Raw genomic sequence first — 18,627 nt, 5'->3', positions numbered from 1 at the left:
TTGGATGACATGGGGGGGTGTGCATGTATATTATCAGGACATTTTTATTCTGGAAGTGAACTAATCCTTTAAAATTATGTACAAACCAAAGTTAGAATGGAGTTGTAAGCAAGTTAGACTAAATTAATTGCAGAAATTAATAGAGAAGAAAAGAAAGAATTAAAAGTAGTACAAAAAATATCCATACAAGGATCATAATTACTCTGCTGCCATATCGCCGTATTACAACACATTCCACAATGTCATTTCTAATTACAATCCAATGGATCTCAAAAACATACTGCTTCTCAATTAACTTCCTTTTAAAGGAATTTAATAATTTTGTGCTTGCATATATGATTAGTCTTTCACTGATGCTGGCTAAGTCTCAAAAGGGGCTCGCTAGTGCAGCATAACTTTATTGCTTGCTGAATCAACAATCTTTGAACACTTAATACTTCTTCCCATTTAATTTTCATCACAAAAATGGAACCCTGTATAGTTTGCCAAACTCAGATTACATGTCTGCCAAACTAGAGGACCACTGATGTCCTCTGTTATTTCTCACAGCACTGAAAGGAAGCTAATGCAACTAATGTAAAAGGAACAGGGTTTTCTGTAATGCTACTCAGTAAATGGCATATTTACATTGTTTTAAAATGCTTAATGTTAATATATCTGGCGTATAGGCTAAACAGTTAGCACAAACCTATGATGTCATTGAAAATTTGAGCCCACATTTAGACTGCATTTTAGTAGCTGTTCTTAATGGAAAGAAATGGGCAATACCATCATCTCCAAATACACAAACTGAATTTTTAATGATGAAATGGTAGCGTGTCTGCATTTCTACTAGTGAGATCACAGCATAAAACCAGCTCACAGAACACATACTGGGATTCCATTAACATACAGTCTGCATGCATAATTCAGACAGCTGCCATTACAATAACCCGCTCTCTTGATGACTGTCCGGTTATCAGACTGCTGTCTGTGTCTTGACTCTTTCTCTTACTCGCTTTATCCATCTATCTCTCTCGCTTTCTATCTCTGTCTCCATAGATACGCAGACAGTTTAGCCCATCCCTGCTTCAACCAATTGTTCAGGGATTGAAGTTCGCAGGAAGTAGGTCAGCCTGTGTTGCACTTGGCATAAGGTAAATTCAGCCGGTGCATTAAAAGACCAATTTTGGGTTAATGTTCATCTAACCTTCAAACAGGGACTGTAACACAATCCATAACACAAACTATGAAATGTGGAATTTTTTTTTTATGATGGGGCAGGAGGTGGAGCTGGAGATATCGCTTTGATAAAAAAGAAAAACAGGCACCCAGTCTAGTGGGGAAGAGGGTTTAAGCAGTGCTCCAGACTGCCGCACATGTAGCAAAAATCTTACTGGCATTGCACAACACAGAACAAACCATGGTTCATGAAAACATGGCCTTGATGAGCGGATTCTGTCTTGATCTCAAAAATGAACACTCTGAATCGATCCAACAACTGACTGAATGAAGCACAATGTCTAATGTGAAAAACTGTCAGTCATAAATGTGATGTGGTTTTTGCCAGTTGGTTGTTCATATGACCATATTAAAGTTACACATTCAGAACAGAATTTATAATAAAACGTTTTCAAATTAAAAAAATATTATTTATGGTTTGTAGTTTTAGCAGGCTTGCATTTTAGCAGGCGGAAATACATTACAAAACAGAGTTACAAAACACACAAATACAATCATAATCACTGTGACATCATCAAATTGGAATACAAGTTTAAACTAAACCAAAGTCCCTTTAAGACAAGTCATGTCATTCGGCGGCCATCTTTAAAATGCCTCTCGGGCATGCAAGTGCAACTCCTATCTCTTTGAATGGGAATCAAATTCTACAAAACTGTTCACTAAGTTTGCGATTAAATTTGATATTTGAAATCACCAAAGAAATCTGATATCAACGGTGTCATAAATGTTGTTTATTTTGCTCAAATAGCATTATAAGAAGCTTATTATTCAGGCTAGATCAGCCAGTGCGCATTCGCAGTCCTGAGCGCATGTCTCAGAACGCTGACTGTTTCTATAGCAACCGGGACTTCTAACGGCAGCTGCAGTGACGCGCTGACTTTACCGATTAGCGATTGGCTCCTTCATTCAGAAGGCAGAGCTTCCTGCGATTGAGCAGCCATATTGAGCGTTGCATTTTTCCCCATTCAAAACTATACGAGTGACATGTCTTGGGTATTCTATAGTCTTTGACTAAACATAATTAGGAAGACATGATAGTCTAAATAACCAAACATAGTGCATTTCAATTTAGATTTAATTCACTGCAGCAAAGGATCATGTAAAGTCAATGCACTATTTTTACTTTATCTAAGCTAAGCGATTCTGGAATTTGGCCATTTAGTCCTAATTTTAAGAGCCAGGTTTTTAATATGGAGAGCCATTTATGCTTGATCAAAAGTATAGAGAAATGTATGTGGGATTCAGACAGCTGAGACAAACAAGCTATCATTTAGCTGCTGTGAGGGATTTTATGACAGTGCTTTGAATATAACTGCCATCAGATCAACATATCAGTCTGCAAACATTAGGGGAAAGCTGTTAACCACCAACTGCATCTCCATCATCTGCCCAGTTAATCAGAACTACATCATCAAATCAGCAAAAACTCTATCTCTATCTCTGACAAACATCTGAAAACACCTGCACTCCAACACCATTCAAACCACACACACTCTTGACAAAGAGCTGACAGCATTCACCACTGACATATCAGCAGTGAGTAACCAATAAAGGCATGCAGCCAGTGGAGAGCTGAACTCACTGGACCTTATTCATTTAACATCCACAGGACAGAGCGGGCTGAACCTTTTGCTGACTAGCCACTTCCCAGGGTCCCATCAATCTACAAAGCCTTCAAACTCCCTCTGAAATGGACCTATGTGATCAAACTGGCGCAGTGACGTAAATGTTACTATTCTTAACATGGTGATCCTTACCTCCAGGGACCCTGACGTCTGCTGCAAACGTGAGCTATTGTAAAATGCTACTGCTTCTAAAAATAACATAATGGAGCAGTGAGGCTCATAAAGATAGGAACAATGCTTAGTAATTAAGTATCTTCTCGAGGTCAAAACGCTGCTCAAAGTAGTGTGGCTTATTTCCTAACTAAGTGTTAGGACAAGGCTCTTGAGAGCCCACTTCTGTTCAATACCAGATTTGGTTTCACAGTAACAGAAAGCTGATATGATAAAGATAAGGATTAAGTTACAAGCATTCTTAAAATGCTACTACATGAAACTCCAAGTTATGAGCCATTTTGCTTTAAAGGTCCGTTCACACCAAGAACGATAACTATAAAGATAACTAATGATAACCATATTTGCATCCACCCCAATTCACAATTATGGTCTGTTCATAACACTATAAGCACACACTGCAGTTTTGTCAAGCTCTTTGAAGCAGGATAGATTCTGATTGGCTGTCAATTGTCTGTTGTTCATAAGCTGGAAAAAAATTTTTGTAAATGTGATTCCAACGATGTTGTTCCTCCGTTATCGTTATCGTTATAGTTGTGGTGTGGACTCTGCTATTATTTTACATTTAGAATGATTTTTAAAACGATATCTTTATCATTATCATTATGGCCTTGATGTGAATGGGCCTTAAGATAGCTTTCAAATATTAATGCTATTATTCAATATTTAAATGAAACATCTGGGAATGTGTTGCAAATTACATCTAAATGAATGTTGCAAATATACACAATGTATATTTTTCAGTATTATATTTTCATATAGGCTATATTTTTTATTACATTGTAATGTTTCCTCTAACGAAAATGTATCTATTTCACAATTTTATAAAAAAAAACGTCCTTACAAATTATATTACAAGCATTCTAATTAGTTAGGGGAAAGAGAATTGTAAAATCAACATAAAATTTGATCTGAAAATCAAAATACCACATTTTAAGGTGGTTTAAGACTTTTGGATCCCACTGTATACTGAAAATGTCCTTTTCCCCTGCAGCCAGATGCAAATAGGTAAAAATACCCAATACATTTGGATATTGCAACTGAGCCCAGATACAGCATTTTGATGCTGCAACATTGCATTTTCCCCTCCCACAAGGATAAAAATAAAAATTTGTATACCCCTACAAACATACCAAAATTAGCCCTGTGGAGGTAAAAATGACAGAAATACAAGATAACACTTTCATTCAGTAAGAATAACCATTTGTCATCTGGTATAAGGCTGCTGTAGCATGCACATACATGGAAAACAAATAGCATGCCCTGTACATACATTTTTGTAGTGCTCTATCACTCACAACCCTAGTTACCGGTTTGCTTTAAGATTAATGTTATATTACATTCATCTAAATTAATATGTTGCCTATATTCTAGCTCATTTTGTATTTTGTGAATATATATGTAGGCACAATGTATATTTCTCAGTACACTGTATATTGTGTGTGCAATGGGGTCCAAAAGTCTGAGACTACAAATGAAAAAGTTATTTTAATTACAGTATGAAAAGAAAGAATTGAAAAATCTAAATTCTAAATACTACATTTTTAAGGTGGTTTCAGACTTTTGGACACCACTGTATACTGAAACCGCTTTTTGCTCTTTGGCCAGTTGTAGCTCTTTGTAATAAAACCTATTACATTTGGGTTTTTACATAAAGGTTTTCTAAACTTAGGGAGTTTGTTGCAACTGGGCCCAGATTCAGTATTTTGTGCTGCAACATTGCATTTTCCCCTCCCACAAGGATAAAAATAAAGGTTACTCTACTCTTACAGATACACCAAAATTAAAATAGAGTTAAAAATGACAGAACTACTTTGTTTCAATAAGAATAATCTTTTGTCGTCTGGTATAAGACTGCTGTACAGTAGGCTACTTCAGTCCTTGAAGCACCAGGATCATATTTCCTTTAGAGTTAAAGGCCAGTGACATCATCTGACATAAACCATTCTTTTTGCATATGCCATATTTGTTTAAGTACATCTGAACTTTAAAAGGGGCTGAGCTTGAACACACTGATACAGGCTTCAGAGATAAAATGGATTTTTCCCCCTCAACGTCAGCAGCTGGTAATAATACAGCAATAATAGCTATAATTATATATAATATAATATATATAATATATAAAATAATATAATTACACAATAATAGCCTACAGGTTGTTTAGCGGCCACCTGTGTGGTCATAGTCGAACCAACAGATTGTTCAGACAACAACCTGTAGTTTCGTAAACAACCTGTTAGTAGGTGATCGACTGTCAACACAACTTCCTTTCAGATAAGCGGTTCCGCCCGCCCACGTTGTTTAGGTAGATGTGAAAATTGTGAAACGTTTAGAAGGCCAGATCGTGATGAAACTGTAACACCGAAGCCATGAGTAATATATTATTTTGTCTGTCTGTCTGTTTTGCAATACCTCAACGAGACTGACTGACGCCCGCCTGCTCAAAACGAAAACCCATCAAGGCCTAAATTAAAATTAAAAAAAAAAAATACTGGCGACAAATGTAAACAAAAACACTCTTACCGGTCCTCTCCGCTTTAAAGTCACGTTTTTCCACAGGAGAAGGTGCAGCTGGTGAAGAAATCCCATTTTCGATGAGTTGGAGAATGAAGTAGCAAATTATAATATATTCATCACAGTGTTGTTGTTGTTTTGAGATTCCGCTCCGTCTTCATTTTGTCCTCCCCGGCGTGTGACAAAGCCAAACATCCTGAATTACGAGGGTTGGGTTTGTGAACAAAATGCTCTTTTGGTAGCAGCAGATGTAGATATTCGCATCTCATTGAGCAGTGGGCGGAGATACTCCTGTCAGCTTCAGCCAAACGTAGCGAGCGAACGTTTCTTATTGCTATAGTAACTTGAGCGCATTGAGCGAGCGACCGATGTGTCAGGTAGATCAGATGTGATTTTTATGACAATCTAGCAGCTGCCTCAACTGGATTACTGATGCGCTGCTGAATCCTCATCATTCTGCGACGCCTGGCTATTTTTAGAAACTCCATCGGTGTGAGAACATTTTAATATCACCATTTTTAGCTTTACTTCTAGGAGTCGGATTGAGGTAATCCCTCCTGGCTGGACAGACTTCGCCGAGATCACATTTTATTTTGAGGCTGTCGGGGATTGCATGAAGTCTGTGATCTTTGATCAGAGTACTGTATGTTATTATAGCGAGTTACCCTTGAAAAGAGTTGAGAGTGAGAAAAGCTAATAGCACCCTCTGCAGCATGGCACTGGTCTAAATAGTACGTTGTTAGAAAAAAAATAGCTCGAGTAATCAGTTCCCACAAGACATAGCTTATAATAAACACGTTCGTAGTAACTAGCAACCATTAGACACGCATCAAGGCCAGATGTTATAGGGGCAACTCTGTGGGAGCCCATTAACTGAAGGATTATACATATTTTAGAGCAGTGGTTCTAACCCTTCCTCTCCAAATCAATAATCCAAGCCCCCAACCTTTTCTATTCACAAAAATCTTTGTATTCTAGTATTATTACTAGTGTTATTCTATATGTTATTATTTTTAAACAAAACAAATTCAAGATGGATTTAAACATTCGTTGTTCTTTTTTGCATACTTTGCCAAAATGTCACTGCAGATATTCTTTACAACAGTCAACCTGCCATACAAACAAGACAACAGGGTGCTGTTATTTTTTTTTAAACTGTTTAAAAAAATTTTAATTAGTGAATTGAATATAGCTACTTTTATTTTAAGTTACTTCGAACAAATTAAGAGAATTAATCATTCGCATTAACTTCCATGTACTGACTTGCAGGCAGGCTTTGGAATAACAAAGGCTATGCTATTCTTATAGTATTTTATATGGCAGATATGGTAAGATTTTTGTATGGGATTACATCTCTGCCACAATTCTGCGTGCGAAAGATCATATTTTGAGCGCGGAAAAGTGTGTTTTGCACGTGCGCAAACTGAGTTTTGTGGAGAAAATGTTTGTCTTGCAAAGAAGAAAGTATTTCGAGCGCAAATTAGTTTTAAAATTAGTTTTTGGATTTGTGCAGACCTTCTCTTTTGCGCGTGCAACGTTTCACTAGCTTGCTCCCTTAATGCCCGCCCAGAGGCGAACCAAGATGAAGTGGGGGCCCCAGGCAAAATTAATAGATGAGGCCCTTCTAAAAAATTATTTTGTTAATATATCTTCATTACCTAGATATATAGTTATACATCATATAAAAAGTAGTTAAAACACATATAATAGAACATAAATTGTTTATTTAAAAAAAAAAAAGTGCTTATTCTTTAACAAAATATCAATCTTCATTTTTATGGCAGAAGATACAATACTGAAGATACAATACCAGATACCAACAGCCTAGTATGGTAAATTATTTAAATACTTAACTAGTTAACTACAAATTAAGTTAATTATTAATGGTATAATAATTAAATAATGCATTAAATATTTTGGCATTTTTTTAGATTTAATTTAAAAATAAAAATGTTCAAACATTGCCTACAAAGGACACATCAAAGGAGAGCTGTAAGTTATTTTACCTGTAGAAGCTGCTAAAGGCAACACAGACTTGTTGCTGCTCTAGTTTGTTACTCTGAATTTACTCTGCATCACTTAAAGCACAGCTGTTTTGACATCGGCTTGTCAGATAGTTCATACGGTCCATTGCTACAGTTATCTTATCACCATCAATAGCGGATAAATTTGGCGTCATTTTTTACACTCGCTTTTGTCATTCCTGAAACAGTATACGTGGACGGTCCTCTTAAACCTTTCTTCAAACTGTGAATGTAGTGTAAGAGACACCGAGCAAAGGGCGCTTCCATAATGGCACAACTGTCCGAGCTTACTCACACGAAAACTCCTCATATAATCAATAACTAACTACACAATGAATATCTTATTTACATCGTGTATGCTTTCCTTTTGTCTTGTTGTAATAGGAAGATATGTGAGTGTGTAGAAATACATAAACTTGGGAAAACAAAAATTACATCAGAGCGGATTCTGACTTACGTAAAGTAAACACCTCTGATTGACCACTGCTTTCAACAGAGATGCCTGTGATTGGCTACAAAACTCAAAGCTGCAAAACATATTGTAAATAGAAACTTTTGGTTTTGTAATTCGAAACCAAAGCGCGCACACAAAAACACACAGGAGCGTTTGAAAGCGGGTGACTTCGAGCGGGTACAGAATTGAGTTGATATACTGTCTGGAACTATAAAAAGACCCCCCCACCCAAACAATTTTAAAAACTCAGCGGATCTACACGAATCACACAAATGATCCATTTTGAATTCAAAATGGCGAATTTCACCGAAAGGTGACAAATTTGCATCCCTGGTACCAAAATTGCCAAGCGGTGACGCTGGTGATGTGCGCGTCTTTCCCGGTACCACCTATTCTATTGCAGCCTATATTAATACCTGCTAAACACTACATAATATGCTGCTGCGAAGTGCAACTCTAGCTAACCTGTTTCCCAGTAACCCTATTAGTAATTGGACTATTACCAGTAATTCATCTTGCAAATAATTAAACGAAAATAAGCTGGAATTAACATCGATAACATTTGTTTGTTATATAATTATCCTTAAGTCAATCTTATCCAGAAGAGGAAAAATACAGTGCATGCATAATTATTATGTAAGTTGATATTCTGATCAAATTTTTTTCCAAGCACATTTTACCAATTCCAAACGACATCAATCTTAATAACTACTATTAATCTTGTATTTAATCATTTAGAATTGATATATAATTATTCATGAAGGCTGGAAGTGAAAAATGTCTTATATTCAGGTGTGCATATAACTCATCTATAACTCAGATCGTGCGTGTGCAAAATGCTCTTTTGTGCGCTCAAAATATGATCTTTCGCGCGCAGAATTGTGGCAGAGATCTAACCCTATAGTTATAAACTTGAAAGTTTTGAAGTCTTGAAAGTTTGTTAACACGGGATTCGCGTGTAAATGGTAAACAACAAAAACAGCTCCTATCATGGCGTTTCAGTCATACTTAAAAAAAAAAAAAACATACTTATACCATAGGTGCATACCCAGATATGCGCTATTGACCAAGTTATAGCTTAGTGTGTGTCCATAATCTCCATGTCCATTTCTTATAGAAGCTGTCAGTATGATTTATACGATTTTTTTGTGTGTGTGTCTGTGTTCGTCTTTTGTCCTTGTTTGTAATTTGTGCCTTGTCCGTTTTTGTAACTGAAGACCTGGAGCAATATAATTATTGTAAAAGATTAATTGTTCGTTGTGAGTTTGATAAAATGTTTTAAGTTATAATTTGCTTATGGCAATTATAAATTAAAAACAAGTTAAAATGGTAAATGTTCTTTACATATTTTTGATTCTTCATTTTTTCTTTCCTGACATACTCCAATTCGTGTTAAAACACACTAGACATGCTTATTCTGTACTTTTTTTTTTAGCACGTTTTGTGTGAAATCATATTTATTTTGTCCATCAAAAGTTTGCCGTCACTTTAATTGAGCGTGAGCTTGTTAATGAACTTAACAAGAGGCTTCCTCTAGTTCTGTGTAAAATTATAGAGCGACACGAAGGTAAGCGCATTGCTGTTGTTGTTGTTTTTTTTAATTGTCGGATTATAATTCAGTATGCATCAATGAATGACACAGTTTTGACTGTCATGGTGTGCGCATGAACGAGTGTGAAAACCTGCTAATTACGTTGCTTTTTTCCTATCACTTATATTGGGTACTTTTTGCATTTAAATTGGATTATTCTGACTGCTGACATTGGAAATGATGCATGTGTTGTTTCGAGGGTATCGGTTAATTTCTTGATTGCCGTTTTGACAGTGTCTGCTTACATATTTTATTCATGTTCGGTAGCTTAATTCTCTTTAATGTAGGCCTAGGCTATTTGCCCCGATTTGATCCGTTACTGAGAAATTTATCTAACGTTATATTTATATTATTTTGTCGTCATTATTTTGTTTTATTGAGTTAAAAATTGCCCTTATCAACCTTGATTTACATAGTCCATCACATTATTTTGACAGTTAAAGTTTTGGGCGAGTTTTTGTGAGCTTTTGGGCTGGAAATCGTCCATCCAATCTGGCAACACTGCTCACGCGACGCCCCTGCTTGACGCTCACGCAGCTGCTCCTGCTCCCGGTGTGAATGCACTCATTTGTTAACATGCACGCCGAAAAAAATACGCGCCGCTCACGCTTGCGACGTGAAACTGGCCTAATAGTGGAACTGAGTAACAGGGGCCCTTAGTGAGGGGAGGGCCTCTAATGATATACTGATTATTATTATTAATATGATTGATGAGGTGTTGAGTTGCGAGGGGCCCACCCCCTTGGTTGGGTGATTGGGGCCTAACATTTAATTGGTCGCTCCCATTTTGTTGGTTCGACTTACTGAAGGAATCGGCCTTTTCATTCAGAACAAAACGGCTTCTTAGTGAAGCATAACTGAATCACGAGGGGAGGAATGCTGTTCGTTCAGTTCGGCATTTGAGTCATTAATAGATTGACGGATGAATTATGAATGTTTAATGCGTATAATGCTTTTTATATTGTTTTATTATCTTATTGTTGTTGTTGGTGGTGGTGATGTTACTGTCCACTGACTGGAAGCATCTATCACCAAGACAAATTCCTTCTGTGCACATTTCGCATTAAAGCTCATTCTGAATTCTGATTGTGAGAAGACTTGTCTTGGTTGATTTAGTGTTTTAATGAATGAGTGAATGATTAAATGACTCGCTCATGGCAAAACGACATTGAACCACTGAATCTATTTAGTGTACAAATTCTAAACATTCAAGTCACTGTGATGAATCAAACTTTCCACAGCTAATGTTTGAATAGATGTGGGCGCTAGCTGAGGTGCGAAAAATTGTGTAATGCAAAGTAATATATTTATATATATACTGTATATACAAACACACATTTTGTAAGACATTTATCCATAACTGAACAGAATTTTGCTGTGGATATTGTGCTGATGATTTTATTGATTTGTTGGGGATACAAGATCGTCTGCGTTATGATGGCTTGTTTCCCTCCAAATATTTGGTAAACACCTTGCCTAGTGGCTAGAATTATTATGTACCATTAGGGGAGGCTGGGGATGAAAGTAACACTTTTTGTTTGAGCATCAGTAACTTAGTGGTTGTTTGTGCAGATCTTTCAAACTTTGATAAAAAGCTACATTTGTCCATTACAAATAAAGCTCACATGGACTTGTACTACTACACGATCATAGATTATGAGTTACAAAGAGTGTTATGACCTACCCCACTATACTGGTGTGAGTTGTAACACAGGCTGGGGATAGATGTAACAGAGGCAATTTGCAGAAATAAGTTCCACACTATCCAATTTATACAAGAACTTTATTGAAGAACAAAGAATAATCCGTTTTGAATAAAGTTAACAATTTAAAGTGACAAACATCATATTGTATTTTTTAAGGCTTTAAATTTAGCATAATTTCCATGTTTGTATGAGTGTTCGTGTGTGTAATGTATTCCTGTCACGTAAGGGTTCAGTCACTAGCTATGTCACCATCCACCTATTTTTATGTGAATTTTGGGATATCACGTGTTATGTAGGTCAGATAATTGTATCTACAATACAATGATTGCTAGACAAAAAAGTAATCTACAATGTTAATCGTGGTCACATGCAACTTCTCCTTTAAGCTCAAAATTATGATGGGAGTGTATGATATTAATGACATCACCACAGCTCTTTTCTGACTTGTAAAACTGACAGTTACAACTGACCGCGTGTTGCAACACTCCCCGGTCTACCCTACAGTTTTAAAATTCATAATGTCACAAGTCAAAATAGTCAGATAAATGACATAAACATTAATGTTCACATTTCAGACAGTGTGGATTAAGTTGATATTCTTCATCGTGACAAATAATCAGTATAAATCGGCACACATCATTTTAAAAGTCAAGTGCTGATTGGAGAGCAGATTGTGGTTTTTGCACTCTCCAACACCTATCCACAACAGGAAAAAGAAAAAGGTGCAATTTCTTTTCTTCCCCCCACCAAGATCTTTCAGATCTGTGCTGAAAGAGGTGTGGCCTCTAAACATTTGCATGGTGAATCTTTGCACCACAGTTGATTTCATGTGTCCAAATTTCTGCATTGCGAAGTTGTCTGCCAACAGGCGGGGCAAAACCGGATACGCACTCTTGGTTTATATGTCATTCACCCACTAAGCAGTGACACTTTTGGTTTATACATCATTTACCCACTAAGCAGTGATGCTTTTGGTTTATATGGCACTCAAAGCAGTGGCTTTCATACAAACAAACCGCTTACATCGATTTTCATGTTGTTCCTGGACTCTCAACTCTAGGCAAGTACATGTTTTGATTGTGCCTGTTATTATGTTAGAAAATACAATTACAAAAATTACAAAAATAATAAAGAGAAATATATTTTTATATACATTTGGATAGTTGTAAATTATTGACCTTTACTGGGAATAATAAATATATTATTTGGCTATTAAAATGGCAGCGTGTGGTATATTGATTCCAGCCTGCTTTAGTATTTATGCGGGGTTTTTTTATTCTTTTTTTTAAAACTAACCAATGAAAAGCTGTGACTAAAATGCAAAGTGATGATTAAGTGTTACCTGTTCACACCATCATACTGTATCATAAGCTCAGTTTTAGTCGCTACTGTCAAAAGGAAAAGACAGAGTTGATTTTATTCTGTTATTTTACTATCATATATTTTTTTATTTTTATATTTTCTGTTTTTATTTTACATTTAATTAAAGTTTTAGTACTTTTGTTTTTGGGTTGTCTATATAGTTTTTATTTATGTAGTTCATCAGCTATGAAACAGAAAGCATTTACTTGTCAACTACCTAAAATAAGTTTACATGCTTCAGTTAAGGTTGATTTTATTTCAAGCAACAAAAAAGTTTTTCATGATTTTAATTTTAGTTATTTATAATAACCCTGCTGTGACCACCTCACCACTTTGTCTTTACAGTATTTGTGCCATGCGATTAATGAAAAAACATAATCGTGCCCTCTGTTGTCTGTTTGGCTTTGTACTGCTCTACAATTTCTTATCCTGGAGTAAAACCATGCTACTCTTGAGTCAGACTGAGACCAGTGGACCTAAAAGCCCAGAGTACAACATCACCATCCTCCTGTGGCACTGGCCTTTCGGAGTTCGCTACAGACTGGAGAGAGGCGACTGTATGGATAAATATGAAATCCCCAGATGCTTTCTGGAGGATAACCGATCTTTTTTCGCTCAGGCAGATGTTGTAGTCTTCCATCACAATGAGCTCTGGACTGGCCACTCCAAACTGCCTCTCCACCTTACGCGTCCACCAACGCAAAAGTGGCTTTGGTTATCGCTGGAACCTCCTATGAACAACCACAATCTCAGCAACTACAACAGTTTGTTCAACTGGACAATGAGTTATCGCCGTGACGCTGACATCTTCATGCCATACGGAGAGCTTGTTTCTAAAAGGTCTAATGCCACATACACTATTCCGATGAAGAGCGAATGCCTAGTTTGCTGGGTGGTCAGCAAATACAAAGCCAATCAGAGTCGCTCTCTAGTTTTCAAGCAGCTGAAGAAACACATTCCATCAAAACTAATAGAAGTATACGGTCGGTGGCCCAAGCGGCCGCTCTCAAACAAAAAGCTGCTTTCCACAATATCTCGATGTTATTTCTACCTTGCCTTTGAAAACTCAGTATCCACAGACTATATCACAGAGAAGCTGTGGCGAAACTCGCTTCAGGCGGGGAGTGTGCCGGTGGTGCTCGGCCCACCCAGGAACATTTATGAACTATCAATTCCACCAGAGTCATTCATCCATGTAAATGACTTCAGCAGCATTAAGGCGCTGACTAATTTCTTAAGTCAAGTGGCTGCTGATAGAGAGCGTTATGAGTCTTATTTTAGATGGCACAATTACTATGATGTTAGAATGTACACAGACTGGATAGAGAGACTATGTAATATTTGCATGCGTTATGACCAGCTCTCTAAGCATAAAAAAGTGTACAATGATCTGTACAGCTGGGTCAACAGGTAACTGACTTTTTCAAGGAAGCTGTTTCATTTGAAAGTGTGGATTTTCAAATTATAAGTTCACCTTATCTGTTCTTTGCAAGTACTGTCAAATGCATTTGAAACCTGTCCAGGGTCTTCAATAAGTGCTAGTAAATTATAACTGATTTTTCACAGTGTTGCTTTATTAATATTTAAACAATAGCATTTTGCTTCTCATTCCAACCCTGTTTTTAACATCAGATGCCATTATGTTACTGAATATAGTTGTGTGCACTCAGTGTGTGGGAACACCCTTCCGATTCAATATTCACAGGTTGCTACTGAGTTTCATCAATACAGTTTTAAAGCCAGCAATTCATGCTTCCATATATTTAACCATTTTTTTTCAAATCAACTAATTTGTAAAAATTTCATTTCATTTCACGTTTACATGCTTTTCTGTGGTAAACTATTTTTGAGACTGCCACACCTGAAAACCCCCAGATTTCTTCCCACAGAGAGCTAAAATGAGTCAGAGAAGCATGCCAGCTCACTCTTGAACCACTGGGTGTTATTTATGTGCATGCCAGGCTAAAAATCAGTTAAAAACTGTTGTGCTTTTCTTTGTGGCCTTGTGTTTCTGTTTTGTGGTTCTTTCTTTATAAATGATTTTTCAGATTTTTAAGACTGTAAATTATTAGCATTTTAGATTCGATTCATCCTGTTTTATTTAAAAAAAAATAAAAAAATGTGTTCATATGTGTTCATATTGCTTTTGGTCCGTATAAACACTAAGCTATTCTACAAAGTTGCTCAGGTGCATAAAGATAAGAGCCCGATTCAAGAAACCTTCTGGATATTTCAGTGTGATTTTTATGTATTTTCCAGAGGTGGTTATGTGAAACAGGGTGACAGACTGGTAAAAAAAATAAATAAATAGCAGTACACTGTACAGTTATTCCAACCGTTGAGCTTTTTTTCTTTAAAAAAAAGCTATGCAACGTTGTGAGTGAAACCATGCAAAATGATGATTAAGTGTTCCTACATGTTCACACGATCACATTAGATCAGCATTAGTCACTTCTCTAAAGACTAAATTGATTTTATGCTGTCTAAGATCTGTGATTAACTTGCCTCTTTGTCTTCACAGCCTTCTGTGCTTTTCTAAGAACTACTGACATTGTTTTAAGTTGGACTGATGCAAAATCAAGACAGTATTTAACGGTTAGTACTCTGAACAACTTCTCTTCTCTTAGTGTGTTGATTTGAAAACCCTGATGACATAACCGATGTTACAGAGCAAAAGATTGATGTGGCAAATGCAATTTGTAACCGATGATCGGAAAAAGCTGACAGGGGACGAAGTCTCACATCCTCTTTAACAGTGAGGTATATTCAACTGGCTGTTTCTGTGGTTTCCTTTTTATGCATCTTGTAGAAACAAAGTAAAGTTTTAAATTTAACTTTTAGGCAGGTAAGAATTCTTGTAGAGATTTTGTATTAATATTTAAAAAGAGTATATTTTGTTTATCATATTTCTGATCAATTCATATTTTAACACGTTTTAAAACCCATCAAAATTTTGTCCTGAGCCCTGGGTAGAGGATCTCATGTTACTCTCATCACCTTGTAATTAGTAAACTGTTAACTTGATCGTTAATTCCATCCTATCACATACGCTCAGAACAAAATACCATATACTGTAGATGTAATCTGATGTTTCCCTTCTTTTTTAATTTGTCGCATTTAAATGGCATGCAAATAAAACATGCTAAATTAAACATTGATCTACTGATTGTTATTGAATCTATTGTCATGAAATTTAATGACACAAAAAGACGGTCACTTGTCGCCACCTATTGTCATCATAGATTGGTACTTTTGATGCACTGTAGTCTTACAAAACAGAAGCACAAGCCTATTATATAGAAACAACTTCATTATTATCTATAAATGGAAATTTAGTGTGGTAAGGCTTGAATTGTTCTCATTGGTAAGTCACTTTGGATAAAAGCTTCTGTCTAAATGAATAAATGTAAATGTTCAGGGACAAACCCTCTGGTGTGACCTGGGTTTGGTGCCTTCGATATCGGCCAGTATACCATCTTTTTTCGATACTGTCCGGTCTTTACTGACTTGTACTGTAATTTCTTAAGGTCATCTCAGTGTTGCTCCTTTTTCCAACTGTGTCATTCCTGTTGTTGTCTGAAAATGTGCATGAGCAAGAAACAGAAAAAAAAATAAATAAATAGCAGTACACTGTACAGTTATTCCAACCGTTGAGCTTTTTTTCTTTAAAAAAAAGCTATGCAACGTTGTGAGTGAAACCATGCAAAATGATGATTAAGTGTTCCTACATGTTCACACGATCACATTAGATCAGCATTAGTCACTTCTCTAAAGACTAAATTGATTTTATGCTGTCTAAGATCTGTGATTAACTTGCCTCTTTGTCTTCACAGCCTTCTGTGCTTTTCTAAGAACTACTGACATTGTTTTAAGTTGGACTGATGCAAAATCAAGACAGTATTTAACGGTTAGTACTCTGAACAACTTCTCTTCTCTTAGTGTGTTGATTTGAAAACCCTGATGACATAACCGATGTTACAGAGCAAAAGATTGATGTGGCAAATGCAATTTGTAACCGATGATCGGAAAAAGCTGACAGGGGACGAAGTCTCACATCCTCTTTAACAGTGAGGTATATTCAACTGGCTGTTTCTGTGGTTTCCTTTTTATGCATCTTGTAGAAACAAAGTAAAGTTTTAAATTTAACTTTTAGGCAGGTAAGAATTCTTGTAGAGATTTTGTATTAATATTTAAAAAGAGTATATTTTGTTTATCATATTTCTGATCAATTCATATTTTAACACGTTTTAAAACCCATCAAAATTTTGTCCTGAGCCCTGGGTAGAGGATCTCATGTTACTCTCATCACCTTGTAATTAGTAAACTGTTAACTTGATCGTTAATTCCATCCTATCGCATACGCTCAGAACAAAATACCATATACTGTAGATGTAATCTGATGTTTCCCTTCTTTTTTAATTTGTCGCATTTAAATGGCATGCAAATAAAACATGCTAAATTAAACATTGATCTACTGATTGTTATTGAATCTATTGTCATGAAATTTAATGACACAAAAAGACGGTCACTTGTCGCCACCTATTGTCATCATAGATTGGTACTTTTGATGCACTGTAGTCTTACAAAACAGAAGCACAAGCCTATTATATAGAAACAACTTCATTATTATCTATAAATGGAAATTTAGTGTGGTAAGGCTTGAATTGTTCTCATTGGTAAGTCACTTTGGATAAAAGCTTCTGTCTAAATGAATAAATGTAAATGTTCAGGGACAAACCCTCTGGTGTGACCTGGGTTTGGTGCCTTCGATATCGGCCAGTATACCATCTTTTTTCGATACTGTCCGGTCTTTACTGACTTGTACTGTAATTTCTTAAGGTCATCTCAGTGTTGCTCCTTTTTCCAACTGTGTCATTCCTGTTGTTGTCTGAAAATGTGCATGAGCAAGAAACAGAGAAAACATTGTAAAAAAAATTTAAACAAAAAACAGATTTCTCAATAAAATAATAAATACCAATACAAATAACAATACTACTAAACGGTTATTGTAGTAATGTTTAATGAAAACTGTAATGTAGAAATATAGCGTAAGATTGTCATGTAATAAAAATGAGGACTCACTAGTTTTGTATTCCCTGCAGTTTTTAATGACTACAAACACAATCACACTAATGAGAATAATTAAAATAATGATGCTCAAAATTCCAAGTACTACTCCAAGGATGTTTGATTCTGTATAAAACACACAAACATACAGAAAAAAGAACACAGAATTGTACAATTAACAGAAATTCACAAATGTGGCTGATCCTATAGCTAAATTTTATCCCCTGCTTTTTTTCCCTTTTTTCTGTAGACCTTGTAGACTTGTTGTTTGGAAAGAAAATGTTGAATATGGTCTATTACACTTACTGTGGTTGCTAATGATCTCATCCTCTGTTTGAATCTTCTGAATGTCTTTTTTCAAACTCTTGTGTTGCACCACACAGGTGTAACAGTTCCTCTTCCACTCTTCTTTCTTCACTCTGAGACTAATGCGCTTCTGGAAGGTTTCATCCATATTTTTTAAAGTTTCTCTTGTCTCCATATTTTCATGGTGCTCCTGTCCATTTTTCCTCCAGGTAATATTCACTATTGCTGGGTAGAAACCTGTTGCAATGCACACCACTGGAGAGGAGTTCTTTTGCAGCAGATACACTTTGGGATGGACTAAAAATTATCATTTTCCTTAATTTTCCTACTTGGTGCATACTACCTACCTAAGTGCATTAATGTTACAATTACAAAGCAAAGACTTAAAGGGTTAGTTCACCCAAAAATGAAAATTAGCCCATAAATTACTCACCCTCAAGTCATCCTAGGTGTATATGACTTTCTTCTTTCAGACGAATCCAGTCGAAGTTATATTAAAAATTGTCTTTGATCTTTTAAGCTGTTTAATGCCACTCAGCGGGTGTTGCATGCATCAGTCCAAAAGAAGTTAAATAAAAAGCACCCA

General features: G+C 36.1%; 3 protein-coding genes across 3 annotated transcripts in view; 1 reads left to right on the top strand and 2 right to left on the bottom strand.

The window, feature by feature from the left end:
* The window catches only part of LOC107744431 (ATP-binding cassette sub-family A member 2-like), a 62,590-nt gene extending 56,517 nt beyond the window's left edge, over window positions 1-6,073 (bottom strand). Inside the window, exon 1 of the mRNA XM_016558079.1 lies at window positions 5,541-6,073. Within this exon, the coding sequence (XP_016413565.1) occupies window positions 5,541-5,606 (66 nt within the window). The 5' untranslated portion in view covers window positions 5,607-6,073. The remainder of the gene's footprint in view (window positions 1-5,540) is intronic.
* A 6,959-nt stretch (window positions 6,074-13,032) lies between these two features.
* Window positions 13,033-14,082, top strand: LOC107744472 (alpha-(1,3)-fucosyltransferase 7-like). Its single transcript, XM_016558142.1, has one exon. It carries the CDS (start codon window positions 13,033-13,035, stop codon window positions 14,080-14,082), a length of 1,050 nt encoding a protein of 349 aa, XP_016413628.1.
* A 3,710-nt stretch (window positions 14,083-17,792) lies between these two features.
* The window catches only part of LOC107744471 (class II histocompatibility antigen, B-L beta chain-like), a 3,669-nt gene continuing 2,834 nt past the window's right edge, over window positions 17,793-18,627 (bottom strand). The window contains exons 2-3 of the mRNA XM_016558141.1: window positions 18,042-18,338; window positions 17,793-17,797 (exon numbers count right to left, since the gene is read on the bottom strand). Coding sequence (XP_016413627.1) covers window positions 17,793-17,797; window positions 18,042-18,338 — 302 coding nt within the window. The remainder of the gene's footprint in view (window positions 17,798-18,041; window positions 18,339-18,627) is intronic.

The sequence above is a fragment of the Sinocyclocheilus rhinocerous genome, unplaced genomic scaffold (genome assembly GCF_001515625.1).
Source record: "Sinocyclocheilus rhinocerous isolate Xijiao unplaced genomic scaffold, SAMN03320098_v1.1 scaffold196, whole genome shotgun sequence".
Taxonomy (NCBI): domain Eukaryota; kingdom Metazoa; phylum Chordata; class Actinopteri; order Cypriniformes; family Cyprinidae; genus Sinocyclocheilus; species Sinocyclocheilus rhinocerous.
This window is presented reverse-complemented; position numbering and strand designations above follow the sequence as displayed.

Coding starts and splice junctions, on each gene's coding strand:
- LOC107744472 (XM_016558142.1), top strand. CDS start 13,033: ATGAAAAAACATAATCGTGCCCTCTGTTGTCTGTTTGGCTTTGTACTG.